Raw genomic sequence first — 27311 nt, 5'->3', positions numbered from 1 at the left:
GAGGAAACAATCTTTTTTTTTCTTTCTTTTTTTTTTTTTTGGCGGAGGAGAATATCTATATTGAGAGAAGTTAAGCCACCATCGGAATGTGATTGAGAATGCTTGATGGGAACTTGTTGCCTCTCTTATTAAATGTGAATATGCTCAGTCTTCAGTTCTAGGCATCTCACTCAAGGCAAGTTTCTGAAGAGTTAGTTGTCAGGAGTGAAAAGCTAAACTGGAGAGCTATAAAAAAAATATTGCCAGTTAATTTCTCATTATTGTTTTGAAGAACAGTGTTTACGCTATGGAAAAAGAACCAGCAGTACTGTCCACTTCTAAAATAACAGCTCATGCTATAATCAAGGAGAACCAACAAAGAAATTTGTAGAATTAAAAGGGAAATTGAAAAGTTAAATGAAGATGAAGAGGAGAGTAGGAAACAACATCCAGACCCATTTCTTTTTTTTAATTTGCTTTTTAAATTTCAGTATAATGTACAATGTTATATTAGTTTCAGGTGTACAATATACTGATTCAACACTCAGTGCTCATTATGATAAGTGTACTCTTAGTCTCCATCACCTATTTCACCCATCCCGACCCCTCTCCCCTGTGATAACCACTAGTTCTCTATATTTAAGAATCTGGGTTTTTTGTGTGTGTGTTTCTTTTTTTGTTATTCATTTGTTTGGTTTCTTAAATTCCACATGAGTGAAATCATATGGTATTTGTCTGTCTCTGATTTATTTTATTTAGCATTATACATTCTAGATCCATCCGTGTTGTTGCAAATGACAAGATTTCATTATTTTTTGTGGCTAAGTAGTATTCCATGGTGTGTGTGTACATGTATATATATATACACACCACCTCNCCTCTCCCCCACTATTTTTCCCCTTCTTCTCCCCCATGGTCCTCCGTTAAGTTACTCCTAATTCTCCTATACATGCAAACATATTATACACACCACCTCTTCTTTATCCATTCATCTATTGATGGACACGGGTTGCTTCTATAATTTGGCTGTTGTAAATAATGCTGCAATAAACATACGGGTGCATGTATCCTTTCGAATTAGTGTTTTGTAGTCTTTGGGTAAATACCCAGTAGTGCAGTTACTGGATTTTATGGTAGTTCTGAAATTTTTAATTTTTTGAAGACCCCCATACTGTCTTCCACAGTGGCTGTACCAGTTTGCATTCCCACCAACAGTACATGAGGATTCCTTTTTCCTGCCATCCTCACCAACACTTGTTTCTTGTGTTTTTGAGCTTAGCCATTCTGACAATTGTGAAGTGATATCTCATTGTAGTTGTGATTTGCATTTCCCTGATGATGAGTGATGTTGAGCATCTTTTCATGTGTCTATTAGCCATCTGTATATCTTCTCTGGAGAAATTTCCGTTCATGTTTTCTGTCCATTTTTTAATTGTTATTATTTGGGGTTTTTTGGTATTAAGTTGTATCAGTTCTTTATATATTTTGGATACTAATCCTTTATCAGATCTGTCATTTGTAAATATCTCCTCCCATTCATTAGGTTTTCTTTTTAATTTTGTTAATTGTTTCCTTTGCTGTGTAGAAGCTTTTCATTTTGATGTAGTCCCAATAGTTTATTTTTGCTTTTGTTTCCCTTGCCTCAGGAGACACATCAAGAAAAATGTCTACTGCCAGTGTCAAAGAAATTATTGCCTGTGTTCTCTTCTAGGTTTTTTATGGTTTCAGGTCTCATATTTAGGTCTTTAATCCATTTTGAGTTTTTTTTTTTGTATAGTGCAAAAAAGTGATCCATTTTCATTCTTTAGCATGTAGCTGTCCAGTTTTCCCAATACCATTTATTGAAGACTGTCTTTTTCCCATTGCACATTCTTGCCTCCTTTGTCATAGATTAATTGACCATATAATTGTAGGTTTATTTCTGGATTATCTATTCTGTTCTACTGATCTCTCTGTCTCTTTCTGTGCCAGTACTATACTGTTTTGATTACTACAGCTTTGTAGGATATGGATTATGATACTTCCAGTTTTCATCTTCTTTTCCAAGATTGCTTTGGCTATTTGGGGTCTTTTGGGGTTCTATACAAATTTTAGAATTATTTGTCCTAGTTCTATGAGATATGCTATGGTGTTTGAAAGGGGTTGCATTAAATCTGTAGATTGCTTTAGGTAGTATAGACATTTTAACAATATTTGTTCTCTGAATTCATGAATATGGAATATCTTTCTATTTATTTGTGTTATCTTCAATTTCTTTCATCAATGTTTTATGATTTTCAAACTATAAGTCTTTGACCTCCTTGGTTATGCTTATTCTTAGGTGTTTTATTATTTTTGGTGCAATTGTAAATGGTACTGTTTTCTTAATTTCTCTTTCTGCTGCTTCATTATTAGTGTATAGAAATGCAACAAGTTTCTGTTGTATCCTGCAACTTTATTGATTTCATTTATTAGTTCTGGTGGTTTTTTGGTGGAGTCTTTAGGGTTTTCTGTATATAGTATGTCATCTACAATTAGTGAAAAGTTTACTTCTTCCTTACTGATTTGGATGACTTTTATTTCTTGTTTTCTGACTGCTGTTGTTAGGATTTCCAGTACTGTGTTGAATAAAAGTGGTGAGAGAGGACATCCTCATCTTGTTCTTGATCTTGGGGGAAAGCTTTCAGTTTTTCACCATTGAGTATGATGTTAGCTGTGGGTTTTTCATATATGGCCTTTATTACGTTGAGGTGTGTTCCCTCTAAACCTACTTTATTGAGGGTTTTTATCAGGGATGGATGTTGTACTCAAATGCTTTTTTTTTTGCATCTACTGAAATTATCATATGGTTTGTATGCTTTCTTTTGTTGATGTGATGTATCACATTGATTTATTTGCAAGTATTTACCATATTACATTACAGGAGTGATATTTCATATTCAAAAGTTTAAGGGATTGGGATAAGATATTTTTGGGAGGGAGAAATTTCAGAAATTCTTCCTGCTACAGTTACTTACCTTTGATTATATCTTGATTCTGCTTTCTGGGAGAAACTCCTATGTCCCATGTCCACTGATCTCTGTAGCCCTTCATTGTATGTAATCATCCTTGGCCACATTTGAGCTAGATCAAGGAGTATGCCCTCCTGTGGTGGGGGAGGGGGTGGCATGGAGGGGAGGTATAGCACACTCTCTGTTGGTGTAAGCTGAAGATCCCAAAAGTTGTTTTCTAATTTGAACAGTTGAACATTTTCATCTTGGCTTGTGTTTCTTTGTAAATACAATTCCCTCACAAACCTAGATTTCTGATATTTTTGCTTCCATTTGATTCCATGTGCTAATAATCATACTCCAAATCTTTTCTCAGTCATAATTCTCAAGATATATTTCCTTGTTTTCTCAGCTCCATCCTACTCTTTCTCTAATTTAATGGTGCCTACACTGTGTTCATTTGAAACTACAGGTGGAAGGGACACATCCTTAATCTGACCTTTGCCATAGGCTGAGTTGATCTGAGTTCAACTGAAAAATTTTATTGGTTCTTTCCCGCTGAAAGCTATTTTTATCCTTACTGTTTGGAGTTTAGAAACAGACTTTCTAACCTTCAATCTAAAAATCTATATTCTTTTTCTACTTCCAAATANTTTACAATACCTTGCCAAAGGCAGCCAATAAAAGTTCACATACTTCAGTACTTGGACTTATTCCGACCACTTCTCCTAGGGCTATAGGCTACCCATGAACTGCCTTTCAGGTTATCATAGGTAATCCCTAGCCAAGTATTTCTGTTTTATTCACTACAAGGGTCACTGATTCTGATATTAGTTTTCTTGGTTTTTGCTACTTGACTGCTAAACCAGTGCCTCATATTTTGAAAACCTACTATTGAAGTACCCCATTTCTTTTTTTCTTAAATAGTTTATTGTCAAGTTGGTTTCCATATAACACTTAGTGCTCATCCCAACAAGTGCCCTCCTCCATGCCCATCACCCCCTTTCCCCCTCCCTTGCCCCCATCAGCCCTCAGTTTGTTCTCAGCATTCAAGAGTCTCTTATGGTTTGCCTCCCTCCCTCTCCCCAACTGTTTTTCCCCTTCTCCTCCCCCATGGTCCTCCATTAAGTTCCTCCTAATCCACTTATATGTGCAAAACCCTATTTGAAGCACCTATATGAAGCACCCCATTTCTGGTTCAAATCCATGCATTAGTCAGAGTAGGCTAACTGCTAGAACAAGTATTACCAAATTTCAGTGGCTTAATACACTAAAATTTAATTTCTTGCTTATGTCACAATTGAATTCTGTGAGTGCCCATTGAAAGATCCAGCTTCCATCTAGTGGTCCTGAGATTTTCTTAGACCTCAGGTCTCCAACTAAATCCTCTGAATTTGGTAGGCAGAGGGGGAATAAAGGCAATGTGAAATATTGGGCAGGAGAATCTGTTTTTAGGAAATTATATCTGGAAGGTCTACTTTCCCTTACATCTGGCTGCAAGAAAAAAAAATGTAGTCTAGTTGTGAAAATCACATTTGCAAAAATTCAGCGGTCTCTAGCACAGCAAAATGTGTTCATTTAAAAAATTAAAAGTGTAGAGGTTCCTAAAAAAATTAACAATGGAACTCCCCTATGACCCAGCAATAGCACTGCTAGGAATTTACCCAAGGGATACAGGAGTACTGATGCATAGGGGCACGTGTACCCCAATGTTCATAGAAGCATTTTCAACAATAGCCAAATCATGGAAAGAGCCTAAATGTCCCTCAACTGATGAATGGATCAAGAAGATGTGGTTCATCTACAGAATGGAATACTACATGGCAATGAGGGTGTTATGCTGAGTGAAATAAGTCAGGCAGAGAAAGACAGATACCATATGTTTTCACTCATATGTGGAACAGGAAAAACTTAACAGAAGACCATGGGGGAGGGGAAGGGGAAAAATAGTTAAGGAGAGAGAGGGAAGCAAACCATAAGAGACTCTTAAACACTGAGAAGAAACTGAGGGTTGATGGAGATGGGGAAGAGGGGAAAAAGGGTGATGGGCATGGAGGAGAGCACTTATTGGGATGAGCACTGGGTGTTATATGGAAACCAACTTGACAATAGACTATAAAAGAAAAAAATTAAAATTTAAAAGAAACACACACACACAAAACAGACTCTTAAATACAGAGGACAAACTAGTGGTGGCCAAAGGGCGGGGGGATGGGTGAAATAGATAAAGGGGATTAAGAGTAACTATTTTGATGAGCATCGAGAAATTTATGGAATTGTTGAATCATTGTATTGTACACCTGAAAAAGAAATCATAAGCCAGGAAGGTGTAGGAAACTAGGATCAGGAATGAGGAAGTGGAGAGAGAAAGGAACCGATTCAGCCCTAAGAGGTAACCCATAGTATAGTGATCCAAGGGGTGGAGACTTTTGGCTTGGTTCTGGGAGGCACTAATATCCAAGGGGATCTAACTCAGGATGGGGGCAAGGCTGTGGCTTAGCTCCATAAAATGAGGAGGCATTTGGCTACTGCAAAAGGTTTGGAAAGGTGCTTTTATTTTCAAACTCAGGTATGTGACACTCTGTAGTTTAATGCTAGCACACCTGTGTGAGTTTAACAACATTAGGAACTGACAGCCAGTGATACACAAATCCAGCATCTCCCTCTCCATTTACTCTTCCAGGCTGTATACAGGATATTGTGGTAGCCAGAAAGTGAAGGCCCTTTTAGGAAGTGATTACCAACCATGACACAAATAGCACATCACTCTGAAACTCAAGGTAGGCACCCAGAATCCTAGGGCTAAGCAGAAATATCAGACTTCAGAGACATTTTGAGGGGAACTTTTATTTTAGATCAATATCACCAATGGAAATACAGGGCCATTTCTCTCTATTTCACTGCTGCTTTGGAAACATTCCAACTGTTTCAGATCAGTCTTTGCTTTTCAGGAAAGAAAGGCCAATGAGTACTTTTTCAGGAATGCCCTTGGAAATATGGTTACTCTTACAGTTCTTCTTTTCTTCAACCTCTCTTACTCATAAAGCACTTTGGATGAGAGCCTGTGTCTGGAAGTACTCTTGCAGGCTTTTCTATGGAGCAGCTGGAGGTTCAGGAGCTCCCTGTAGCTGTTCTCCTGGCTTTTGTTTTAATTGGTAGCAAAGGTTGGAACCCTGTGGCCAAGTGGACAATGGGCCAGCTCAGCCTGGTCCTCCTTTAAGGGAGGCTAAGACTGGACATTGCCATCATAGAGTCCTGCCCCACAGCTACTGTCTCTGGAGCTCCATTTGCATCATGTCTGTGACTCTGAGGGCCTAAAAGATTTTTCAGTGTGTCCAGTCCCCCTGGAATAGGCAGGGAAAACCATCCAACCAAACCCCTAAGTCCCTTTGCCTTGATCTGCACCTCTTTACCTTAATGGCACATTCTTGGTCAACCCTAGCTTGGGCTTCACTCACAGTGGTTTTCTAGTCACTGTAATGGATGCCTTTCCCCTCCCTCCCCAACCCCCGAGCCAACAACATGCTGTTTTTATAGTAGGGCTGATCTAGGTGGGTCTTTCTGAAAGGAGTGGTTGCATCAAGTGCAGTCCTTGAGCATGGAAATTGTGTTACTAATTAGGTCTTATTTCTGTTCTCTCACAGAGTAGACTGAAAAATATTAGGATAAATTGGAACTAATAAAGATGTTATTTTTCTCACTGAGATAGTGGCAGTGATCGTGCTGGAACTGGGAGGTATACATAATGTCAGCTGTCCCGAGGCTGCTTTCTACCACCTTGAATGCTCAATTGTTCTTTTGATCAACATTTAATACACCCTCCCATGCATCAGCAACCATACTAGGTACTTACCCCAGAGAATGGGTAAGATATGGTTCTTGTCATTGAGGAAAAATAGGGAGACAGACAGTTAAATAAGTTATTGTGATATGCTGTCATAACAGTAAATAATGATGTTTAAAAAGTGTCAGCACAGAGGAGGGTGTGACCTATGTGGTGTATGGTAGGGAGTTGGAGGAAAGTCATCAAAGCTTGTACATCAGGGATAACTTTTGCACTTGGTCCTGAAGGGTAACCAGCAGAAAAGAGGAGAATGGCAGAAGAAAAACAAGTGAGTTGAGGAACAGAACTATGAGAACAGGAAATAGTTTGGAGTGGTTGGAGAGCTTGGGGATGTGGGACTAAAACATAAGGTATGCAGTTAGAGACCATTGGAAAAGACAATTTTGTGCAGGGGCCAGTCTGCCTAGATATGAGTTTCAGGACCATAATTTACTAACCAGATGTCCTTGGCAAGTTAGTTGTGTTTTTTGTGCTTCAGTTTCTTTATCTGAAAATTGGGGAGGGTGGTACCCACCTCATGGTTTTTTCTTTACTTTTCTTTCTTTCTTTCTTTCTTTCTTTCTTTCTTTCTTTCTTTCTTTCTTTCTTTTTTTTTTGAGGATTAAATGAATTAATACCTGTATAATACATAGAACAGTGTTTGGCTCATAATAAGTTCTATATGAGTGTTAGCAACAAAACAGACATCAACAACAAAACAAAAACAGCAGAACAGCCACAATAAAACTCACAAGAAACCAACACCCCTCAAAACTGATAAGGGATGAATGAAGGGAGTGGCTGTAAAGAAGTCAACTTGGAAATGGGATGTACTCCTTTCAGTTTTATGCTAAATAATTGGAATGCTCTGAATGTGTACTTGGGTTGGAGATCCCATTTGAACTGAAGCACTAAGGTATAATTGCACATGTGCTTGCTGGCACACAGGAGCTGAAATCACACCTGAGAGGTGGGTTCCCAATGGGAGAGGACAAATAGGGAATAGATTATTGTACAACAGCTTAGAATTAGCACTTGAAATGGAGACCAGCAAGTTCACTGTTGCAGCCATGAGTTTTCAGTGTTTTTCAAACATCTTAAATCAATGTGGAGAGCTCATTGAACAGGTGCCTGGTGACTGCCCCACACCTAGTGAAAAATCTGTGGGTTGCTTTGTCCAGAACACACACCTAGAACACACGTTTGGAAGGTTGTTGGCTTCATGCACATGCATGCTGTGTGTATGTGTGTATTGTGTGTGCATACAGATGCATATATATTAACTCACATCTTCCCATTTCATTTCAAGCACTGATCTAAATTCAGCCTAAATATTCTTTTCTGAAAAACGTTCCCTACTTGTGTAAAGAGAAACTCTAGTTCCAAAGAGGAGGCAAAGAGGCTGAAGGAGAGTCAGTGAGAATGCAATGGGAAATGGGATGATATTCATGTTGACTCCACATTCTAGGTCTGATCCTCAGGGTCAGAGTTAGCCTTTGGGCATAATTCTTTTTGATTTCTGACGACAGAGAGGAAAAAGGGGAGGGAGAGTGAACTTCTTACTGTTTCCTGCAGTGAAGGTGTTTTATTTCCCCCAGCCATCTGAGGTAGGGGCAGATGACTTTCCTTTCTGTTAGAGTTCCTTGGTGAAGGTGACTTCATCCACCAGAAGTGTTCCCAGGGCAGTTTTGTTGATCCTCCAAGAACATCAGTTACTGTGTATGGATAGCTCCCACATGGTTGCTGAGTGTGAAAGAACCCTGGGCTTGTTTCCTGATAGGCTGGTGCCAGCATGCCCACAACTGGCCTGAAACACTATGCTTGGGGAAAGGGCAGTCAGCTGTGTGCTGGAGCAGGGCACTGACTTGGTGTCAGGTTTCCTACTGCTCTGCAGGTTGCTCATGCTGGAGTCCTGAGCTCCACCATGAGTCCCTCTGGGCTGCAGAGCAAGTGGATCTCCCATGGGGGCCATCAGCCTGCTCCACACAAGAGTTATAGGAACTGTAGAGCCCCAACACAACAGTCAAGACCAGCATCACTGTGGCCATCATCCAGATGACTTGCCAGTGCTGACACAGTTTGGGATACATGACTTGTAAGAAATGAACCAATTCTTCAAGTTTGCTGTCAAATGAAAAAATAGGAGAATGGCTTAGTATATTGGGCATATTAAAAATTTTCCCCAGGTGATTTTGATGCCATAGCCTTGACATTGGGAACTCCTGGGCTAGAATACTCCATTTACTTGTTTGACCATACATACATACATACATACATACATACATACATACCCTGATCTATTCATGGGATGGTCATTAATGTATGAACTCTCCCAACCCCCGGGATACAAGGCTAGCTGACCTACACTCCCATGCATGCAGATGGGACCAGCATCTTTTCTGTGCTTAGCGGTATTTAGAGATCAGTTCCAAGTTTTACTCTGTCCCCTGCCTCCATGATCCAATGCATATTTTGTTCCACATTTGGCTGTGTTCAGAGTAGAAGAACTGTGCTAAACCCTTAGAGAACCCTCCGTGTTCAATAATAAATGACAAGAAACCAGATCAACCTCAAGAGCTCACTTCAAACCATCCCAAGGGCAACCAGAGCACTAGTAGCCTCCAGCAACCTCTCAGTGGCTTATTCCAGATGTTTTCTCAACATCATTCATCTTCATTCTCTAATTTCCCTTCTTCCTCTTTTTGTCCTTTCTCTACTCTCTCTTTTTTCTCTTTCCTCCTTTCATCTGTCTCCCTCTCCATTTTTTTGGCTGCTTCACTCCCCTTTTCCTTCTTGCTCTCTTCCCAACTGCCTTTCAACTTTCCCTCTCTCTTTGTGGCCTAGTGAAAAGACATTTGACCATATGGCCTGCTTCACAGAATCTATTCTTCAAGCTCTCTAGAGAAATCCTGCACACATTCATTAGGCTAGAATTGTTTTCCTATTTCCAATCCCTGATTTATTTTTTATAATAATATAAAAAATAAGGTTACTGAGGATCACCAAATGGAGAAGGTGAGAAAAGTGACAAAAGGCTTTCTGAAGATCTCCAGGCTCACATAGATACTGAAATATGTGGGCCATTTGCTGAGAAGTAGACAGATCTAATATAGTTTGTAGTAAAAATATGCCTTATGACCCATGGAAAAACTCAACAAATACCTTCCTTTGAAAGAGATCAGAGGCTCAGAGTGCCTGCCTTGGATGCTAAGGTACTGATTGGTTTCTCTTCCATGTGGAAACCATTCAATGATTGTTTCAGGAAGAGTTAAGCAAAGCAAAACAGTGAGCACATTAGCTGAGGTGAAATTCATTGTCCATTTTTACAACTGTTGGGAAGGGATAGCTTAGAAATGGAAGATTTTTTCTTTCAGCCCTGTTTAGATTCCTTAGCTTCTACATAGATATCATTGGTCCTTCTTTTGGGCTGTATTTCCATGCTCCAAAACAAGTTGCTAGGGTTGGGAGAATCCCACTGTAACCCTACTCTTAAGTGGGACTGCAGAGGAGGAGGTCAGGATCTAGCTTTGTGGCCTTTAGCTGGTCCCCCATTTCTAGCTTATAAAAGAATAAGAAATAGAATTAGGTTAGAAACAGAATCCCTATGTAAATCATTTTTTTTTTTTTTAATTTTTGATCTCCCATAGGGAGGAGTGAAGTGGCTTCCCCTTCACCTGGGCCTGGGGAGAGAGGCTTCAGAGACACTGCTGGAGAGCTCAGTTTGTGGAAGTTTGGAGGACACAGTGGACTGGTGTGTGCCTTACACATGAGCAATTAGAAAAGCAAGAATCTTGGTGGTGTGCTTGATGGCATCAGAATAGTGAGCCATGATAGGGAAAGTTGTCCTACCCATAGTGGGCCAATGTTTCACCTGGACTTAATGTAGTCAGGAGGAGGAGAGCTGGCTTGGGGCATCACAGATCCTGCCCAGAAATGCTACATTGAAGCTGAATAGTGAAGGTATACTTCTAGCTGTCCAAGGACTGAGAGGGATTTTAAGTGGCCAGCTAAAAGACATGCATTCAACCTCATAAAGGGACTAGCAGCTGAGTGGACCTTGGCCATGGTGTGAATGTGTGTGTATGCTGGGAGGTGGGAGGAATGATTTTCTCTGAAGATCCCATAGAGCAATACACTAATCAAAGTTACCAAGTCAGCTTTAAACCCCTGCCAATCCCTGGAGCCCTCTCACAATACCATTCAAATAATACCCTCCTAACTTACCCCTTCATCTCAATTCTCTTTCCCAGCATTGGTCCTAGAGAGTCAGATGCTGCATTTGGCGAAGCTTGGGCAGCGGGGAGGATAGAAATGCAGGTGGGAAAGAGAGAACGAAGCCATGCTCCCCCTGCCTGCTATATAGGCTTCCTTCTTGAAGCAGACAAGCTGGGGGAAAAAAGTAGTTTGAACTTTATAAGTTCAGGCTTTTGACTATTTTAGGGAACTGGCCATTTTAATTAATGAACTGAGATTATTACTGGGGCTTAAACTTGACCAGAGAAGTTTTGCTTTCTGAAAGTCACTAGAAAAGTAAAGAAATCTGCCTAACATGACCTTAACCCCATAAACCAGATTTGAGTAGGCAGAAGAGGCTAAAGTTTTCTATTGCACTTTGTCTTTCTTGTTTAATGTATTTTATAAGTTTCAGAAGACTGTATTCTCTATTTTAATATGGTTAAGATATTGGGTTCATTCACCCAAAGTTCATTTAAGCTGATACTCCAGAAAAAAATGTTTATAACAGATTACATTATTATACAATTAATCCTTGAATAACCCAAGTTTGAACTGTATGGGTCCACCTTTATGCAACTTAAAAAAATACAATATAGTACCATAAATATATTTTCTCTTATGATTTTTTAAATAACATTCTCTAGCTTACTTTATTGTAAATATACACTTTACAATATGTGTAACATACAAAATATGTGTTAACTGTTATTGGTAAGGCTTTAGGTCAACAGTATACTATTAGTAGTAAGTTTTTGAGGAGTCAAATGTTACACTTGAGTTTTTTGCTGTGTGGAGAATGGATACCCCAAACCCCCACATTGTTCAAGGGTCAACTGTATATTTTTATAACAGAGTAGAAATTCAGACAAAAAAGATTCTAGTTTTAGATGTGGAATCTCTTAAATAAGGAGTTCACTGCTAGGGTTAGCCCAGTGTTTTTAAAATGCTCTAAGTAAAGTAAGATGTGGAATTTTTAAACCTTGCTTATTAATACAATGCCAAACTTTAAACCTTGCTTATCAATGCAATGCCAAAATTTCATGGGGGAAAATCATGTTTGAGTGCAGGTGCCTGTAGGCAACTATGTCTACAGGACTCAGGAATGATTGCCTGGTATTGAAGACAATAGGCTCTCAGGGCCAGTCTCCTTTGGTGACAGGTGAGGAAGGAGCTCTATAACTGAGTAGGCAGTTCAGATGCTAGCAGTGTTAGTTGTTACAGAAAAGATGATGCCACACCACTGGGCCTGAAAAGGAGAAGCTATACCCTTATGATGAAGGATGAGGACCCTTTTGAGGGCTGTGCTGATGTCTGGTATCCATCACCTAAGATACAGATATGTTCTCAAGATCCAAAAGTAAATCCAAGAGGGAGAAAAGGTTAGGAGAGAGAACAAGACCTCTCAGAATTGGCAGGACCACGAGGATACTTTCGGATGATGGATGTAAAAGGCAGACGTTGCTATGTGCTGCTGACCAGGAGCTGGACAGGGAGGGACTCAGATCCAGCCTTACTTCCCCTGCAGTTTCACTGCTACTAATCGCCTGAGATCAAATTAGCTAGATAAGGATTCCAGTCCTGCGCTTTGTAAACCAAACTGTTTATATTCCATGTACTCTATTTAATTCTCTTTTGTTCTTTCTCGATACGTGGAAGTGTTAGAAGTTCTAGCCTGTCTTAGCTATATTCAAAGAAGCCAAAGAAAGAGCTTTTGTCCAGGCCTGGGCTTGACTGCATTAAAGGGGAGGAAGGCCATGTAGTGACCTCTAAAAAATAAGAGCAGAGGACCCCCAAGAGGGAGAGAAGATGTAAGGAGACTAGAATCTAGTTACTTGGAGTAGGGACAGTACTTTCACTGTCAAAACTTGGGGGTTCTCTCATTAGGGGAGATGGTGCATCCTACCATAGGTTTGTTTTCAACAGTGAAGCATTTTCTTCAGCTCTCCTAGACTGCTCCTCCCTTGAATACTAGGGTTGACTCATGCAGGCTGAGACCTCTCACTCTGGCTGAATCTTCTACCAACTGGGCTCTATTGACTGTTCCCATGTGCTTTAAAGTGTATCTATCTCACTTCTAATCTAATAATTTTATTACCTTATTCACTGCATGCATGTGATTTCAAACTAGCCAAGTAATGAGGCACAAACACATACCCTGTTTCATGTTTAGCAGCTGAATAGATAATTAATCATTTTGGCTGGAGCCACCCTGAACTCCAAGATAGCCCGGGGAGTCTAAAAACAAAGATTTTGGTGAAGTGTTCCAAGTTTTCTGTAACCACATTTCTAAAAATCAAAATCGAACATAAATAGAAACAATAAGGCAGAATGTATGAAATTGGGGCTATGATTAAAATACAGGACACTTACAAGGGCACAGGTAGGACAAGATGCAGGATCTATACTATATTTGTCTACATGTTAAATGTTTTCCCCTGATTTAGGGAAACAGACACTTGAAGTATAAAGTATATTAAAAAAGAAAGCCCACGTATTTCCAATCCAAGTGGAATCTGCTGGAGACTCCCCTTTGTCAGTGAGTTGAGTTTGTCTCCTGCCCCTATGTGTTCTCTCTGCCCCTGTTCCTGTAAGAAACCACCTGTAAGGCTTCAGGACAGCTCCCTTGACCTAGGCTCTTTCATGGGGATATCTGGGAAATGTGCTAACTGTGGCTGGGCAAGAGGGGACTCCAGTCAGTTTCTTAGTTCCTAAGCTCTTGATTGTTTTTGGCCTCACTCTTGACCACCTCTGACCCTCTCAGCTCTTGCAAACATTTATTTTTTAACTATTTTGTATCCTTCCTCTGCTTCTTTCCCCAAAAAAGTGCCCTTCTTGGTTTCTATTGGCTGCTCATTTGGGCACCAAGACTCACTGTTGCCCTCTAGGGATGCTGTGCAGTTAAACAAATTGTGACCCATTTCAGCAATGGTAAGGACTCCAACCTGCTTCTTTGGTTCTGTTCCTCTTCCTCAGTTTCTTCTGCCTCTTCAGCTTCCTCAAGACTCTCACCTTTCTGTACTTCTTCCTCTTCTTTCAGGTCTTGAAGCTCTTTGGTCTTTTTTAGACCTTCTTGGTATCTGCAGGGCAAAAAGGAACAATTGAGTCTGGAAAGGCGAGGCATCCATTCCTGAGTTCCTAGAGGTGGGAACTTGAACACCTCCAATCATTATACACTTCCTGTAGTTCTACACAACAGGAAAAAGGTGGGAAGCTCCACTGAATCCCAAGGTGGCTCATGTCAGTGCAATTTCCCCTCACTCCTCAGTCATCCTTCCTGTTTATATGTGAATATGTGGCAAAACTGACAGGGGGAAAATGTAGGTGCAGAGTCTCCTGACTGGTTTTTTATCCTACAAAATGTTCAGCAGGGAAAACAGTGCATTTACTTTCTGTGTAACCTGGGTGTTTCAGCTTTTCACTTATAAAATGGAAAGGGTGGACCCCATTTCATGGGTATGGGAATGTTTTGAGGAAGTGCCAGGCATATAGCTTGGCCTAGGGAAGGTGACAGTCATAACAATGGCTTATTGGGAAGTTTTATGGAAGTGATAAGCACATACTAGGCCCAGGGAGGTACTCAGTAAGTGTTTACAAAGTCAAAGGAGGTGTTTACCCCCCATGCATGCTTAATATAGAGGATAGATGTGGGTAAAACGATGACTTCCCAAGAGACATCCTTCTGATGTCCTTATCCTAGGATAAGTATTACCTTGAACATATGCTTTTTGCTTGTCGTACAGCTGAATGTTTAAGGCAAGCATGGTTTGGCTAGGGAAACCCCACCACATTGTATATGACTGCCATATGCAAGCCCACAATCTCCATGTCAGTGGAAAGTTATGTCTTTCTCAGGAGCTGTGGAAAAGGAAAATCCCAGGATGCTATGCCACAATTATGTCAGAGATCATTCTCTACCTGGCTGGGCTTGGCCTGCTTTATTACTCTGTCCCCTCAGTGACTGACAATGGGCCAAAGTGTTATTGTAGCTCAATAGGGGACAGTTGGAAGTTGAGGGGACTCCAGTTTACAGGAAGAAGGGATGGCAGGGGAAGTTCTAGGAAGTAGAGTTACAGCTGCTCCTGGGCACTGTTGGTAGCAACATGACTCCTCTGAGCACGTGTCAGGAAGCCTCAGGCACCACCAAGAGGAACCCACCCAGGGGCCTTATTTCCAGACTATTCTGAGCAGTGGCATTCTGGTGGCTTTCTGCCTAAAAAGAAGGCAGTCTAATTATTGCCTAACCAAACCCTCTCACCCTGCTTCCTCCTGTCCTTCCTGTCGAACAGTACTGCTCTTTTCAATAGTTCCTTACTGAAGCAAGGAGGTCCTAGGGCCGCTGGTTGCTTCCCTAAATCCTTTAAGAAACAGGAAAAGCCTGTGGGAAGGTATCTTCTGAGACCTACCAGGTGACCTCTGGGTTGACAAAGTCTGACTCACCCCTTGTTGTACGCTTCCTCCTCCATCCTGGCCTTGGTCTCTTGGTTAATCTCCTCAACACAGCTCAAAGTTTGCATGGGAGCAGAGGCTTCACAATCTGGGTCCCCATTTGTCTTTCCACTAGTGAGAAGAGGGAAGTACAGGATGTTCTTTCAGGGAACGACTGGGTGTCTGAACACCAAACCATGTCTTTGCTCTGATTCCTGATCAGAAGTGGGGAAACTAATTCTTGACTGAATTCATTTCAATCCGCTACATTGAGACAAGATTTTATAAAGGTCCTAGCCCAAGAATTCTCCCTAGACCTGCAAACATCAAATGATGTACAGGTTCTTTTTCTTCGTGCTCCCAAATCCACCTTTATTCCTACTCCAGAAGATGCTCACCTCCATAGGTGAGCCAAAATGTTCAGAGTTATTCCATTCCTGTAGACTATCATTGGTTCATTCATTTAAGTATCTACTGAGTACTGACTAAGTCAGTTCTTAGTGTGCTGGAGATACATCAGATGATTTTTAAAAATGGTCTTTTTCAACGTGGAACTTAGCAGGTGGGAATGCACAAAAGAGGAAGCAAAAAATAATATAGTTAATTATAAATTGTGGTAATTTTATGAAAGAAACAAACTCTGTGCAGTGCAGAAAACAAGGGGAGAATATGCTTCAACTGAGTGGTCAGAAAAGACTTCTCTGAGGTGGTGTAGCTGAAGCACAGACCTGAAAGGTGAAAAGTCAGCTGTATCTGTAACAAAGGAGAGATCATCCTAAGGAGAGGTTGCAGGATATGTGCAGACCCTGAGACACAAAAGATGCAGAGATATTTGAGGAACTGAAAAGCAGCAATGAGGCTTTTGGACAAGATAAATTTTCAATGCCAGTGAAGTATCCAAGTGGAAATGTCAAGTAGGTAGTTGGCTATACCAAAATAAGTTGGAGAAGAACTCTAGAGGCTAGAGATACTGTTTGGTATCATCAGAATGTAGATGACAGTTAAAGCCAGGAGAATGGATAAGATTGTCTAGGGAGACAGTATGAGGAAATATGAGAAGAGGACCCAGAATCAAGCCCTGTGCATCTCTGCCCTTAGCTCAGGTGGAGAAAGAACCTACAGAGGAGACTGAGCAGTAGCAGCCAGACAGGTAGGAGGAAACCAGGAGAGTTGTGAAGTTCTGGGAGCCAAGAGAGGAGAACATGTTAAGGAGGAAGAGTTAAGTGTGTCACACATTCACTTCTGAGAGTCCACATCAGATGAGTCCAGAAAAAGTGATTATTAGATTTGATAATATGGAGGTCAAGAAGAGCTTTGGTGAAATGACAGAAGCCAAAGACAGATTGGAATGGTGTGAAAGAGGAAGATCTAGACAAAGTAATTTGGTTAGATAGGGGAGTAAAAGAGTGTTTTGTGGGGATACATAGCTGAAGAAGTGGGTTAAGGGATGAAAGCACATTTGGATTTGGAGTGAAATTATCTAGTAGAGGGAATGAGAGAAAGGGGATGACTAAAGGAACAAATTCTTTGAAAAGAGAGGTAGGACAGATCTTAGAAAGATAGATACACTTTTTCTTGGTTATAACAAAGGGAGGAAGGAGATAAAGATGGTGAGCTGGGGATCTGGTGAAGGAAGAGGAGAGGGCTCTTATCCAATAGTTTAAATTTTCTCTATAAAATGTAAGTAAGATAAGGTCATTTGCTCAGAGTGCGTCGCAGAGAGGCCTAGGAAGGTTTGAGAAGAGAGGAGAAGGTGTGAATGAATCATGTGAGAAGGAGGAAAACATGCTAGAAAATCATAGTAGGATGGCTGGGCAGTGCTGGAAGTCCATTTGAAGTATGGGAGCATGGGTTTAAAGGAAGTTTCCTGATGGTCATGCCTACCTATAAATCCTGCAGCCCACCTATATGTCTGAAATCCCAGTGGGAGTCATGTCATAGAAGAACCCTCAAACAAGACAGAACAGTGAGCTGAGCTTTTTAGCCAGGACTCTGAAAGGCCGCAGCTGCTATCCTCCCCCCCACCTCTCAGATAGGCTTTACGAGTGAGCCTTATATTTTCTCATTCTTGGCATCGGTTTCCCAACTCTTAGTTTTCCTCAGACCTTGTAAAATTTACATTTCATCAGGCTAGAAACCAAAACCCATTGTGAACAAGAAAGATAACACTCTAAAAATATCAGCTAATCATAACATTTCTCCTTCTGCAAATTACATTATCCACTCCCTTCCATGTGACCTTTGCCTAATGTGCAGTTTCCTATTTGTGCAAATGGTTGGAACAGAGAAGAAAAACATAGTTACAGCCAAGGGGAGGGAAAGCAATTATTTTATGAAATGTATTTATATATTAGAAATGAAATATTGGTATCAGGCTTTTAATTTCTTTTATGTGCTGCTAGCAACCTAAGAGGTTAGTGACAAACATGTATGAAGGAGGATAGTGTAGTGTAGAGGAAAAGAACCTGCATGAGGCAAATGTGGGTTCAAATTCCAGCTCCAATATGTGCAAATTATTAACTCTTCCTGAACTTTAGATTCCTCAACTGTAAAATGAGGATAATATTATATATACCTGATGATACTAGTGTAGGAATTAGTGAAGAAATATAAGGAGACACCTGGCTCAGTCAGTTAAGCATCTGACTCTGTTTCGGCGCAGGTCATAATCTCACCACTCCCAAGTTCAGGCCCTGCATTGGGCTCTGCACTGACACTGTGGAGCTTGCTTGGGATTCCCTCTCCCTCTCTCTCTGACCCTCTCCCACTCACTCTGTCTCTCTATCTCAAAAATAAATAAACAAACATTAAAAAAAGAAATACAAGTAAATTTTTTGGAGTATGTTACTCAACAACTGATATTAATGTAATCATCATCATCACTATTAGTTATGTAACAAATTTATTGGTAAATTTTGGGAGCACTCTGAGGTTCTTCCAAACCTGATCCATAAAAATATCCAAGCTGATAAATACCAGGTGATTATTCATATCTTTAAGGGAAGGCTTGATTTATATTATGCTGACACTTTAGAATCAGAGGAACCCAAATTTTCACTGTCCTTACTCACTGCTCTCTGGAGGCTAAATCTTTTCCCTGGTAGATCCAGGAAGCCCATTTCAGTGACCCTTTAACATATGGATCTTCTGTCCAAGGTCCAGCTGTCCCAGGTTGAGTTGATCACCCTGTCCAATTCAGCCCACCTTTAGGACCTTAGTTTTTAACATGCTTTTACATACATCCTCTCACTTGACCCTCCCAATGACAAGAGCTAACATTTATCTTATGTATCAGGCTGTGTGTAAGATTTCACTTAAGATTCATGAATGACCCATGAGATAGGCAATACTGTTGTTCTTAGTTTGACTGCTGAGGAAACCAAGGCTCATAGAATTTCATAAATAATCAGCCCAAGATTACACAACCAGTGTGTGGTAAAGCTTGAATTTGACCTTGTGTAGCCTGATACCTCCCCATGATCTTGACTATGTTAATTTCCACCCATACAGGGTATTATCCCATTTGTGAAATGAGAAACCCAAGCTCAGGATGATTAAATGACCTGTGTAAGTTCACATTATTGGTGCTTAGTGGGCCTGGCTGGGAGTGTCACCTTGGTCTTCTAAATTCATGTCAACATGCATGTCCGATAAAGAAACAGATCCCATTCACAATTGGACAAAAACCCATAAAATACCTAGGCATAAACCTCACCAGAGATATAAAAGATCTGTATGATGAAAACTATAGAAAACTTATGAAGGAAATTGAAGAAGACACAAAGAAATGGAAAAATATTCCATGCTCATGGGTCAGAAGAATAAATATTGTTAAAATGTCATTAGTACCCAAAGCAATCTACACATTCAATGCAATCCCAATCAAAATGGCACCAGCATTCTTCTCAAAGCTAGAATAAACTATCCTAAAATTTGTATGGAACCACAAATGACCTTGAATAGCCAAAGTAATATTGAAGAAGAAAACCAAAATGGGAGGCATCACCATCCCAGACTTTAGCCTCTACTACAAAGCTGTCATCATCAAGACAGTATGGTATTGGTACAAAAACAGACACATAGACCAGTGGAACAGAATTGAGAACTCAGAAGTGGACCCACAAGCGTATGCCCAACTAATCTTTGACAAAGCGGGAAAGAGTATCCGATGGAAAAAAGACAGCCTCTTTAACAGATGGTGCTGGGAGAACTGGACAGCAACATGCAAAAGAATGAAACTAGACCACTTTATCACACCATACACAAAAATAAACAGCAAATGGATAAAGGGACTGAATGTGAAACAGGAAACCATCCAAACCCTAAAGGAGAAAGCAGGAAACAACCTCCTTGACCTCAACCGCAGCAATTTCTTACATGACACATCCCCAAAGGCAAGGGAATCAAGAGCAAAAATGAACTATTGGGACCTCATCAAGATTAAAAGCTTCTGCACAGGTGTAGAGAGCATAACAAGTCTTTAAAGCTAACAAGAGACAGAAAGTTAACCAAAATGACAAAATGAAAGAGCTCTCCTCCAAAGAAATTCCAAGAAGAATTGACAGTAATGAACTGCTCAAAACAGATATAAGCAACATAACTGAATGAGATTTTAGAACAATAATCATAAAATTAATCACTGGGCTTGCGAAAAGCATAGAGGACATCAAAGAAACTATGGATACAAACAACATGGAGAACAAAAATAGACATGATGAATTNAAAGGGTTAATATCCAAAATCTATGAGGAACTCACCAAATTCCACATCCAAAAAACAACCCATTGAAGAAATGGGTAGAATNGAAATAAGTCAGGCAGAGAAGGACAAATACCATATGTTTGCACATATAGGAGGATTAGGAGGAACCTAACGGAGGACCAAGAGGGAGAAGATGGGGGTAAATAGTGGGGGGAGAGGGAGAGAGGCAAACCATACAAACTGAGGACTGAAGGGTGTGGCGGGAAATGGGGGAGATGGGCATGGAGGAGGGCACTTGTGGGGATGAGCACTGGGTGTTATATGGAAACCAACTTGACAATAAACTATATGTAAAAAAAATAATAAAAAAAATTAAAAAAGATTAAAAGCTTCTGTACGGCAAAGGAAACAATCCATAAAACTAATAGGCAACTGCTGGAATGGGAAGNATACAGGAGTGCTGATGCATAGGAGCACATGTACCCCAATGTTCATAGCAGCACTCTCAACAATAGCCAAAACGTGGAAAGAGGCTAAGTGTCCATCAACTGATAAATAGATCAAGAAGATGTGGTTTGTCTATACCATGGAATACTACATGACAATGAGAAAGAATGATATCTGGCCATTTGTAGTAACAGGGATGGAACTCGAGGGTGTTATGCTGAGTGAAATAAGTCAGGCAGAGAAAGGCAGATACCATATGTTTTCACTTATCAATGTATCAGGAGAAGTTTAAGAGAGGACCATGGGAAAGTGGAAGGGGAAAAATAGTTGGGGAGAGGGAGGGAGGCAAACCATTAGAGGCTCTTGAATGCTGAGAACAAACTGAGGGCTGCAGGGTTGAGGGAGAGGGGCAGGGGGATGATCGGCATGGAGGAGGGCACTTGTGGGGATGAGCACTGGATGTTATATGGAAACCAACTTGACAATAAACTATGAAAGAAAAATACATACATACATACATACATACATACAATACTGTAAATGTTAAAAAAAAAAAAAAGATGCATTTCAACACCTCCTTGAGCCCTCCCTTTGAATAGATGTCTTTTTCTGGGGCTCTGAGTGGTGTGTGAGGTTCCAGGATACCTGCTGAGTAAAGCTATTCTTGCCCTTAGGCTGGGCCATGGCTTAAGATGCTTCCCTTCTTTTAAAGGGTGCTTGTTTAGAAAGTGAGATGGGTTGGGAGAGCCTTTGTTTTAATACTGGAGGTTGGGTGGGAAGTAGGGGAAACACACAATATGTAAAATATTTGCTGTTATCTCTAGACTCCTAGACTGAGCTAATCATTCCTTAAATATCTTCTCTAACTACCTGGAGGTTTTTTGCTGTGTATAAGACTCAGATCAAATACCTTCTCCTCTGTGGAAACTTTACCAGTGTTTTCACCTCTCCCGTATCTTCTGTTTAAAGTTGATCTCTCCCTCCTTCTATTTTCTTATTTCACCTCTGTTAAAGCATAACTCAGAAAGAGGGCATTTTTATGTTTTATATACTTGTCCATCCTCCATATAACTGGGATCACAGGGAGAGAGATTGCACTTGAGTTATAATGGTGCTTAACATACAGTAAGCGCCTTTAAGTGTTTGTTGAGTTACACTGGCTTCACTATGGCTTATCCAATCTGCCTATTAATCTTGTAAAATGGTCAGATACTTTCTGTAAATGGATATTTCCTGAGAACCCAGTGTTTGGTTTGAGCTGAAGGAATCTCTATTCATGGCTGTAAACTTGGAGCTGAGCACAGCCTATGCCCACCCTAGAGACTTCTGGACCAAACACTCATGGATCTTGGCATCTATTCCCAGCTTGAATTCTTGCATGCTTTCTCTCTGGGATGATTCATTAAAGTGAGGCTCATTGTTTTCTCATGTCCATCGGGTCAAAAATGTTTGTCATTGTGCTCAGTTCTCAGTAATGCAATGGGCTCTTTAGTCAAAATGTATTGTTTAACTGGGAGGTATGTGGTAAACAATATTTGAAAGTGACTGCAATTCTTTTCAGTGGACACATATTACCTTTTTAGGTTCAGTAATGTCTCTAAACCACTCCCATTGCTATGACCCCCTCAGAAAAGCCCAGCCCAGGGGAACTAAGCTAGAAGACCTTCCTTATTCCTGTTACTCTGTCCCAGATTCCTGGTGTACAATACTGGGTGATAGAGGGCCAGTTCATTCCACAATACTATCAGCAAAGGGGAGTTGTTTACTATACATATTTGATGTCATACAGAGTCTTTAAGCAATTTACCCTGGATGCTTAAAAAATGTAGAAAATGGTTATTTTAGAGATTATAGTGAAAATTCTTTAATATATCATTATAATGACTCCTTTTATGAATCTAATGCCACACATCATTCACATCCATGACTTTACTAATCACTCAGTGAATTGCTCTGTGTATACTCTCTGCTCTCACCCCACACTACTCCATGGCCAGACAGTCACCAGGTCATTCACAATAGCTCACAAGGCTTCTTATAAAAATAGCCTTTAAATGCATCCTCTTGTCTCCAGTCACACTGAACTTCTTTCCATTCTTCTAGTTGGAGGATCTATTAAGAGCTTAAGAGCATGAGTTCTGCTATCTACTTAGGCAACTGATTTCTCTGAGTTTTAGTTGCCACATCTATAAAATAGGGATATTAATAGTATACCTACCTCATGGGTGTATTGTAAAGATTAAATGAGATCAATAATGTAAAGAAACTAGAATAGGACTTGGCATAAAGTAAACACGCTGTAAATAATAATAGTAATTATCACCATCCTTATTATTATTCCTTGAGTACTCCCATTTCTCACCACAGAGCCTGGAACTTTGTTAACCTCCAGTTCTCTTGGTTTGAAGCCTTCAGGTTCACAGCCTTTCACTTTAAAAGGACATTCTTAGAGGAAACATTTTCTGAGTTTCCCCTCCCCCCACCTATATAAAATCTGGGTTAAGGAACTCATTTTGTGTTGTTGCCTTAACAATCTGTACTTTCTTATCGTATCACATTGTATTATAATGGGCTGTTTCCCATATGCCTTCCCCATTACACTGTGAGCTCCTGAGTGTATTCTAGATGTCTAGACCTTCGTGATTAATTGTTGAAGAATGACAGAATAAAAGTCTGTGAATAAATAGCTCTTCCTACTTGGGGAAATAACTGTGAGCTTTATTCTGTTTTCTGTTTTAATCTTTAAAATTAACTTTAAATATTGCCTCTGTATCTTCCTCTAATTCTACAGATCCCTAGACCTTTGTTGAGTGAAGAACAGTTTACTATGAAATGACTTATAATAGCAACCCTCAGAATTCTGCAATCAGCTCCTGGGTATTTGCTTGAGAGCTAGCTACAGGTAATTTCATCATCTGATTATCTTTCTTTTTTTTTTTTTTTTTTTTACAAATAGTTTATTGTCAAGTTGGTCATCTTATCATCTTTCACATGCTTAGTCCGTTCTCTTTCTGCTTAGTTAGTTACTGTATATTTAGGAAAATGTGAAATCACTTTAAATCAAGCTCATTGTAACAATCTAGAAAACAATGTGTATTAACTTAAATGCATTTTTTTGGTCTTTAACAATATGGAGAAGGTAGCTAGAATTGACTGTACTTGAGTTAGAATAGAAGATATGAGTTTTATTTTCATTAACAGATTGCCTCATTGTTAGCCTCTTGGCAATCTATTAATGTTTCCAGTTTCATGGATTCAGATGGAAATCATTTAGCACCTCTTATAAAGGTGCAGAGAAGCTATTGTTGGTCTTGAATCCCTCCTCTTTGAATATGTCCTCTCCTTTTTGCGGCCATCTTTATATTCCCAACAGCTACAGCATGGGTAATATATCATGGTGGTCTCTTTGGGTAGAAAAGGGTGAACTGTAGCCTATTACTGGGCTTATTGCTTCACTTGTCTCTATCCTCACCCTGTCCCTATCTCTCCTGGCTCTAAACCCTTGGAATCATGATGCCACTATTGATTCTCATTCATTGTCACTCTTGATTTGGGGCTGATGCTTTGCTGTCCTTAATTTTCATCTCACTTTCTCCTACCAAGGATAGCTCAGGTTCTTGATGATCTCCACTGCCTCAGATCAAAGCTCTCAGCTGGCCTGAGCAATAGTTCTGCAAGTCTAGGTCCTGATCCATCATGATTAGAGTCTGTTTCAGAGTTAGGACATAGATCTTTTGCCTTGGTTAATTCAGTAGGCCAAGAATGGAGAGCCTTGTTTGTGGCTCTTCTGGAGAAGGGGTTCGTGTATCCAAAGGCAGGATTGGAAGGAAGAATTTTGTGTGCCTCTCACTCCGGGCATCAAGTGACCATTTCTAGAGAGATTCAGAGATCATGGAGTAGACATTATGACTCTACAGAAACTTGTCAAGTTTCCTTGGTTACTTCCATATGGCTGTTAGTTTGTCATCTCTTTATAATTTCTTTGTAATGATCAAGAAGCCAAGGAAAGAAAGAAACAAACAAAAATACTCTATGCAACATGAAGGAACTGTAAGCTTATACAGGGTAAGGTATCAAAGTGAGAAGTTCTTCCACAAGCTTCAAGCCTAAAATGGGATAAGTCATTATGGAGTGATAGGTTGGTGGTTGCATATACTGAGAGGTGAGCAAAATAGTCTGAGTCTGGAGTGGGGAGCTTGAGAGGTTACCTATAATGAAAAGGGGCGCAACATAGACTTTCCTTGCCAGATCAAGCAAAACAATTCTAACAGCAATGAAAAATGAAGGACTAAAGCTGTCTTAAGGCAAAGAAGAAGGAAGAATAAAGGTGTATGTTATACCAAGTGAGAAAAGACACAAGGGGAAAAGTTCTGAGAGGTGACAGCTGTGATCCAGATGTTTCCTAGCAAGCAAATGAAAGAATTTGAAAAGTAAGTTATAAACTCTTCTGAGTGTGTAGAAACAGCCTGCCTTGCTCTGACTGAGGATGAAAAGACCTGAAAATTGCATAGATGCCTAGAAAAATTAAGCAGAACAGACACTATTCATTGCCAATCCAGTATTCACTCACCTACCTACTTCCTAACAGCAGTGTGATTTTGATCCGGAATTTACTGTTCTTCACAGAGCCATCTTGCTTCATGGGAAGCTGATCCTCTGTCCCCATCTCCAGGGTACCATTTAAGCCCATGATAGCAATCCCATTCCCAAAGGCTGTGTTTGGTTTAGGAAGGGACCTTGTTCCAAATTTACTAAGGAAGACTTAAAAAAAGTTTCTGGGTTTGTTCATAAAAAAGAAGCATGAGGACAGATAGTCCTGTTCTAAATATTTCATGTCTGGATGGAATACCTGAAAATAAGTATTGCCACAAGCTTGCTGATGAAGTCAACATACAAAGTGAGCAGAAGCAAGGAAATTGTAGAGGCTGAGAGGGGCCCTGCTGTACCGCACCTGGAAAAGATCTATCTCTGGACTTACTTTTAAAGCCCCTTTGAGTTGGGGCTTTCTTGTATCTGCAGCCCAAAGAATTCTAACCAAAAGAGGAGGTTTCCATCTCCTCTGGGCTCTTCTGAGATTGAGGTACACTTGGACTCAGCTATAGCATCTTCCTGGTCCAAATTGCAAACTGACTCTGACATCTCTGTGGGTCTCAGAGTGCCACTCAGTTCCCTCAGAACTTAATTTTCTTTTCATCATATTTTGGGAGTAAAGTATAGGAGGAAAGGTGAGTTAGGGAAAATTTCCTCAAAGATCCCCAAAGTTAAGAGGAAAATCAACAAACTTACTTTTCCAAAAGTGCAGGCAGTGCTGAAGTGACAGGTAGGTTGCCTTTCCCATTGGGTGATTCTGACTGAATGAAAAATAGGAGACAGGCAATTGAAGATCAGCTAGGAAGGAAAAAGCTAGAGGTGCTAGGTCTCTGATAAAGCTGGGAAGGGGATGCTTCCATCCTACCTCTTTCCCCCTGCTTTCTAATCTGCATCAAGCCCAGCCATTGGGCTCCATTCCTTAGTGCCCCCTGAGGCCCATGCAACTTGCACCTTTTCCTTTCCCTCTTCCAAGTTTCTGTGAGTGAATAATTTACATCTTGAGGCTCCCTTTGGAAGGGGAGCCATCAGTTCTTCTTAGTCCATTGTTTACTGACTTGGACTAAAAACCAGCAGGCCTCCTACAAACACAGGCCCATTACTGCCCTGGAGATGTAGCTCCAAGCACAATCCTCAAGAGATCCCTGTCATTACTAAAACCCCAAGCCATCAGAAATGTCTTTATAATAAATTCCCTAGGACTACCACAGTTTTGTTTTAATGGATTTGGTTTAAGAAATGGTTTTCAATTCTGGCTGTACCTTAGAATCACCTGGGGGAGATTTTTAAAGTACTGATCCAATTCAGAATCTTGGGGTGAGGCCTGGGCAATGTTTTAGAAGTACCTTGTGTGATTTTAATGCATATCCCTGGTTGCCAACTTTTAGCCTAAAGGAATATGCAGTTGACCCTTAAACAACATGGGTTTGAACTACACAGGTCCACTTATTCAGATTTTTTTTCTATAAATAAAGTACAGTAACATAAATGTATTTTCTCTTCCTTATGATTTTCTTAACATTTTCTTTTCTCTAGCTCACTTTATTATAAGAATACAGTATATAATACATATAACATGCAGAATATGTGCTAATTGACTTTTTATGTTATTGGTAATTATGGCTTCTGATCATCAGTAGTTTTGGGGGGGGATCAGCAGTTATATACGGGTTTTCAACTGCATGGAGGTAGGTGTTCCTAACCCCTGCATTGTTCACGAGTCAACTGTATGTTTAGAAAACATATTCTTACATTTAGTATAGTACCAGAAATAGGTCTATTAAACACACTAACTGGCCTTCTCTAAGGTTCTTTAAAAAAATTTTTTTAGGTTGCTTTGTTTTAGTGGGTGATTTGGGAGTTTAGGTTAATTTCATAGATGACTAAAAAAGAGCTGAAAGAAGCTACTGCTACCTATTGGCCTAACAGAGCTCAAATCTATTTCACCTATTGCTTACACAATCCGATTGTTCCCTTATAGAGTAGTGCTAGTCATGGACACAGAATAGAGAAGCAACTGAAGAAAGAATTAGAAGAGTTTTAGATAATAATAATCAAATCCACAAAAGCCTGGATGTAGAAAATATTTTGTTATAAAGGAACTGTGTATGTTTAAAACAACTGAAATGAATTTTTTCTGATTA

At 40.1% G+C, this 27311-nt stretch overlaps 1 protein-coding gene and 1 long non-coding RNA gene across 5 annotated transcripts in view; one reads left to right on the top strand and one right to left on the bottom strand.

The window, feature by feature from the left end:
* The window catches only part of LOC144229183 (uncharacterized), a 75767-nt gene that overhangs the window by 34022 nt on the left and 14434 nt on the right, over positions 1 to 27311 (top strand). For both annotated transcript variants that reach the window (XR_013334372.1, XR_013334373.1), the window contains exon 3: positions 23372 to 23482. This is a non-coding gene — a long non-coding RNA (uncharacterized LOC144229183). The remainder of the gene's footprint in view (positions 1 to 23371; positions 23483 to 27311) is intronic.
* Positions 7430 to 27311, bottom strand: part of IRAG1 (inositol 1,4,5-triphosphate receptor associated 1) — an 80199-nt gene continuing 60317 nt past the window's right edge. For 2 of the 3 annotated variants that reach the window (XM_077761201.1, XM_077761200.1), the window contains 4 exons: positions 25867 to 25931; positions 15445 to 15564; positions 13950 to 14084; positions 7430 to 8895 (listed from right to left, as the gene is read on the bottom strand). In XM_077761201.1, coding sequence (XP_077617327.1) covers positions 8652 to 8895; positions 13950 to 14084; positions 15445 to 15564; positions 25867 to 25931 — 564 coding nt within the window. In that variant the 3' untranslated portion in view covers positions 7430 to 8651. Of the gene's footprint in view, positions 8896 to 11084; positions 11158 to 13949; positions 14085 to 15444; positions 15565 to 25866; positions 25932 to 27311 lie in introns of those variants that run through there. The other variant, XM_077761202.1, reaches the window with a different exon arrangement.

Source organism: Crocuta crocuta, unplaced genomic scaffold (assembly GCF_008692635.1).
Source record: "Crocuta crocuta isolate KB4526 unplaced genomic scaffold, BGI_CrCroc_1.0 scaffold233, whole genome shotgun sequence".
Lineage (NCBI taxonomy): Eukaryota > Metazoa > Chordata > Mammalia > Carnivora > Hyaenidae > Crocuta > Crocuta crocuta.
This window is presented reverse-complemented; position numbering and strand designations above follow the sequence as displayed.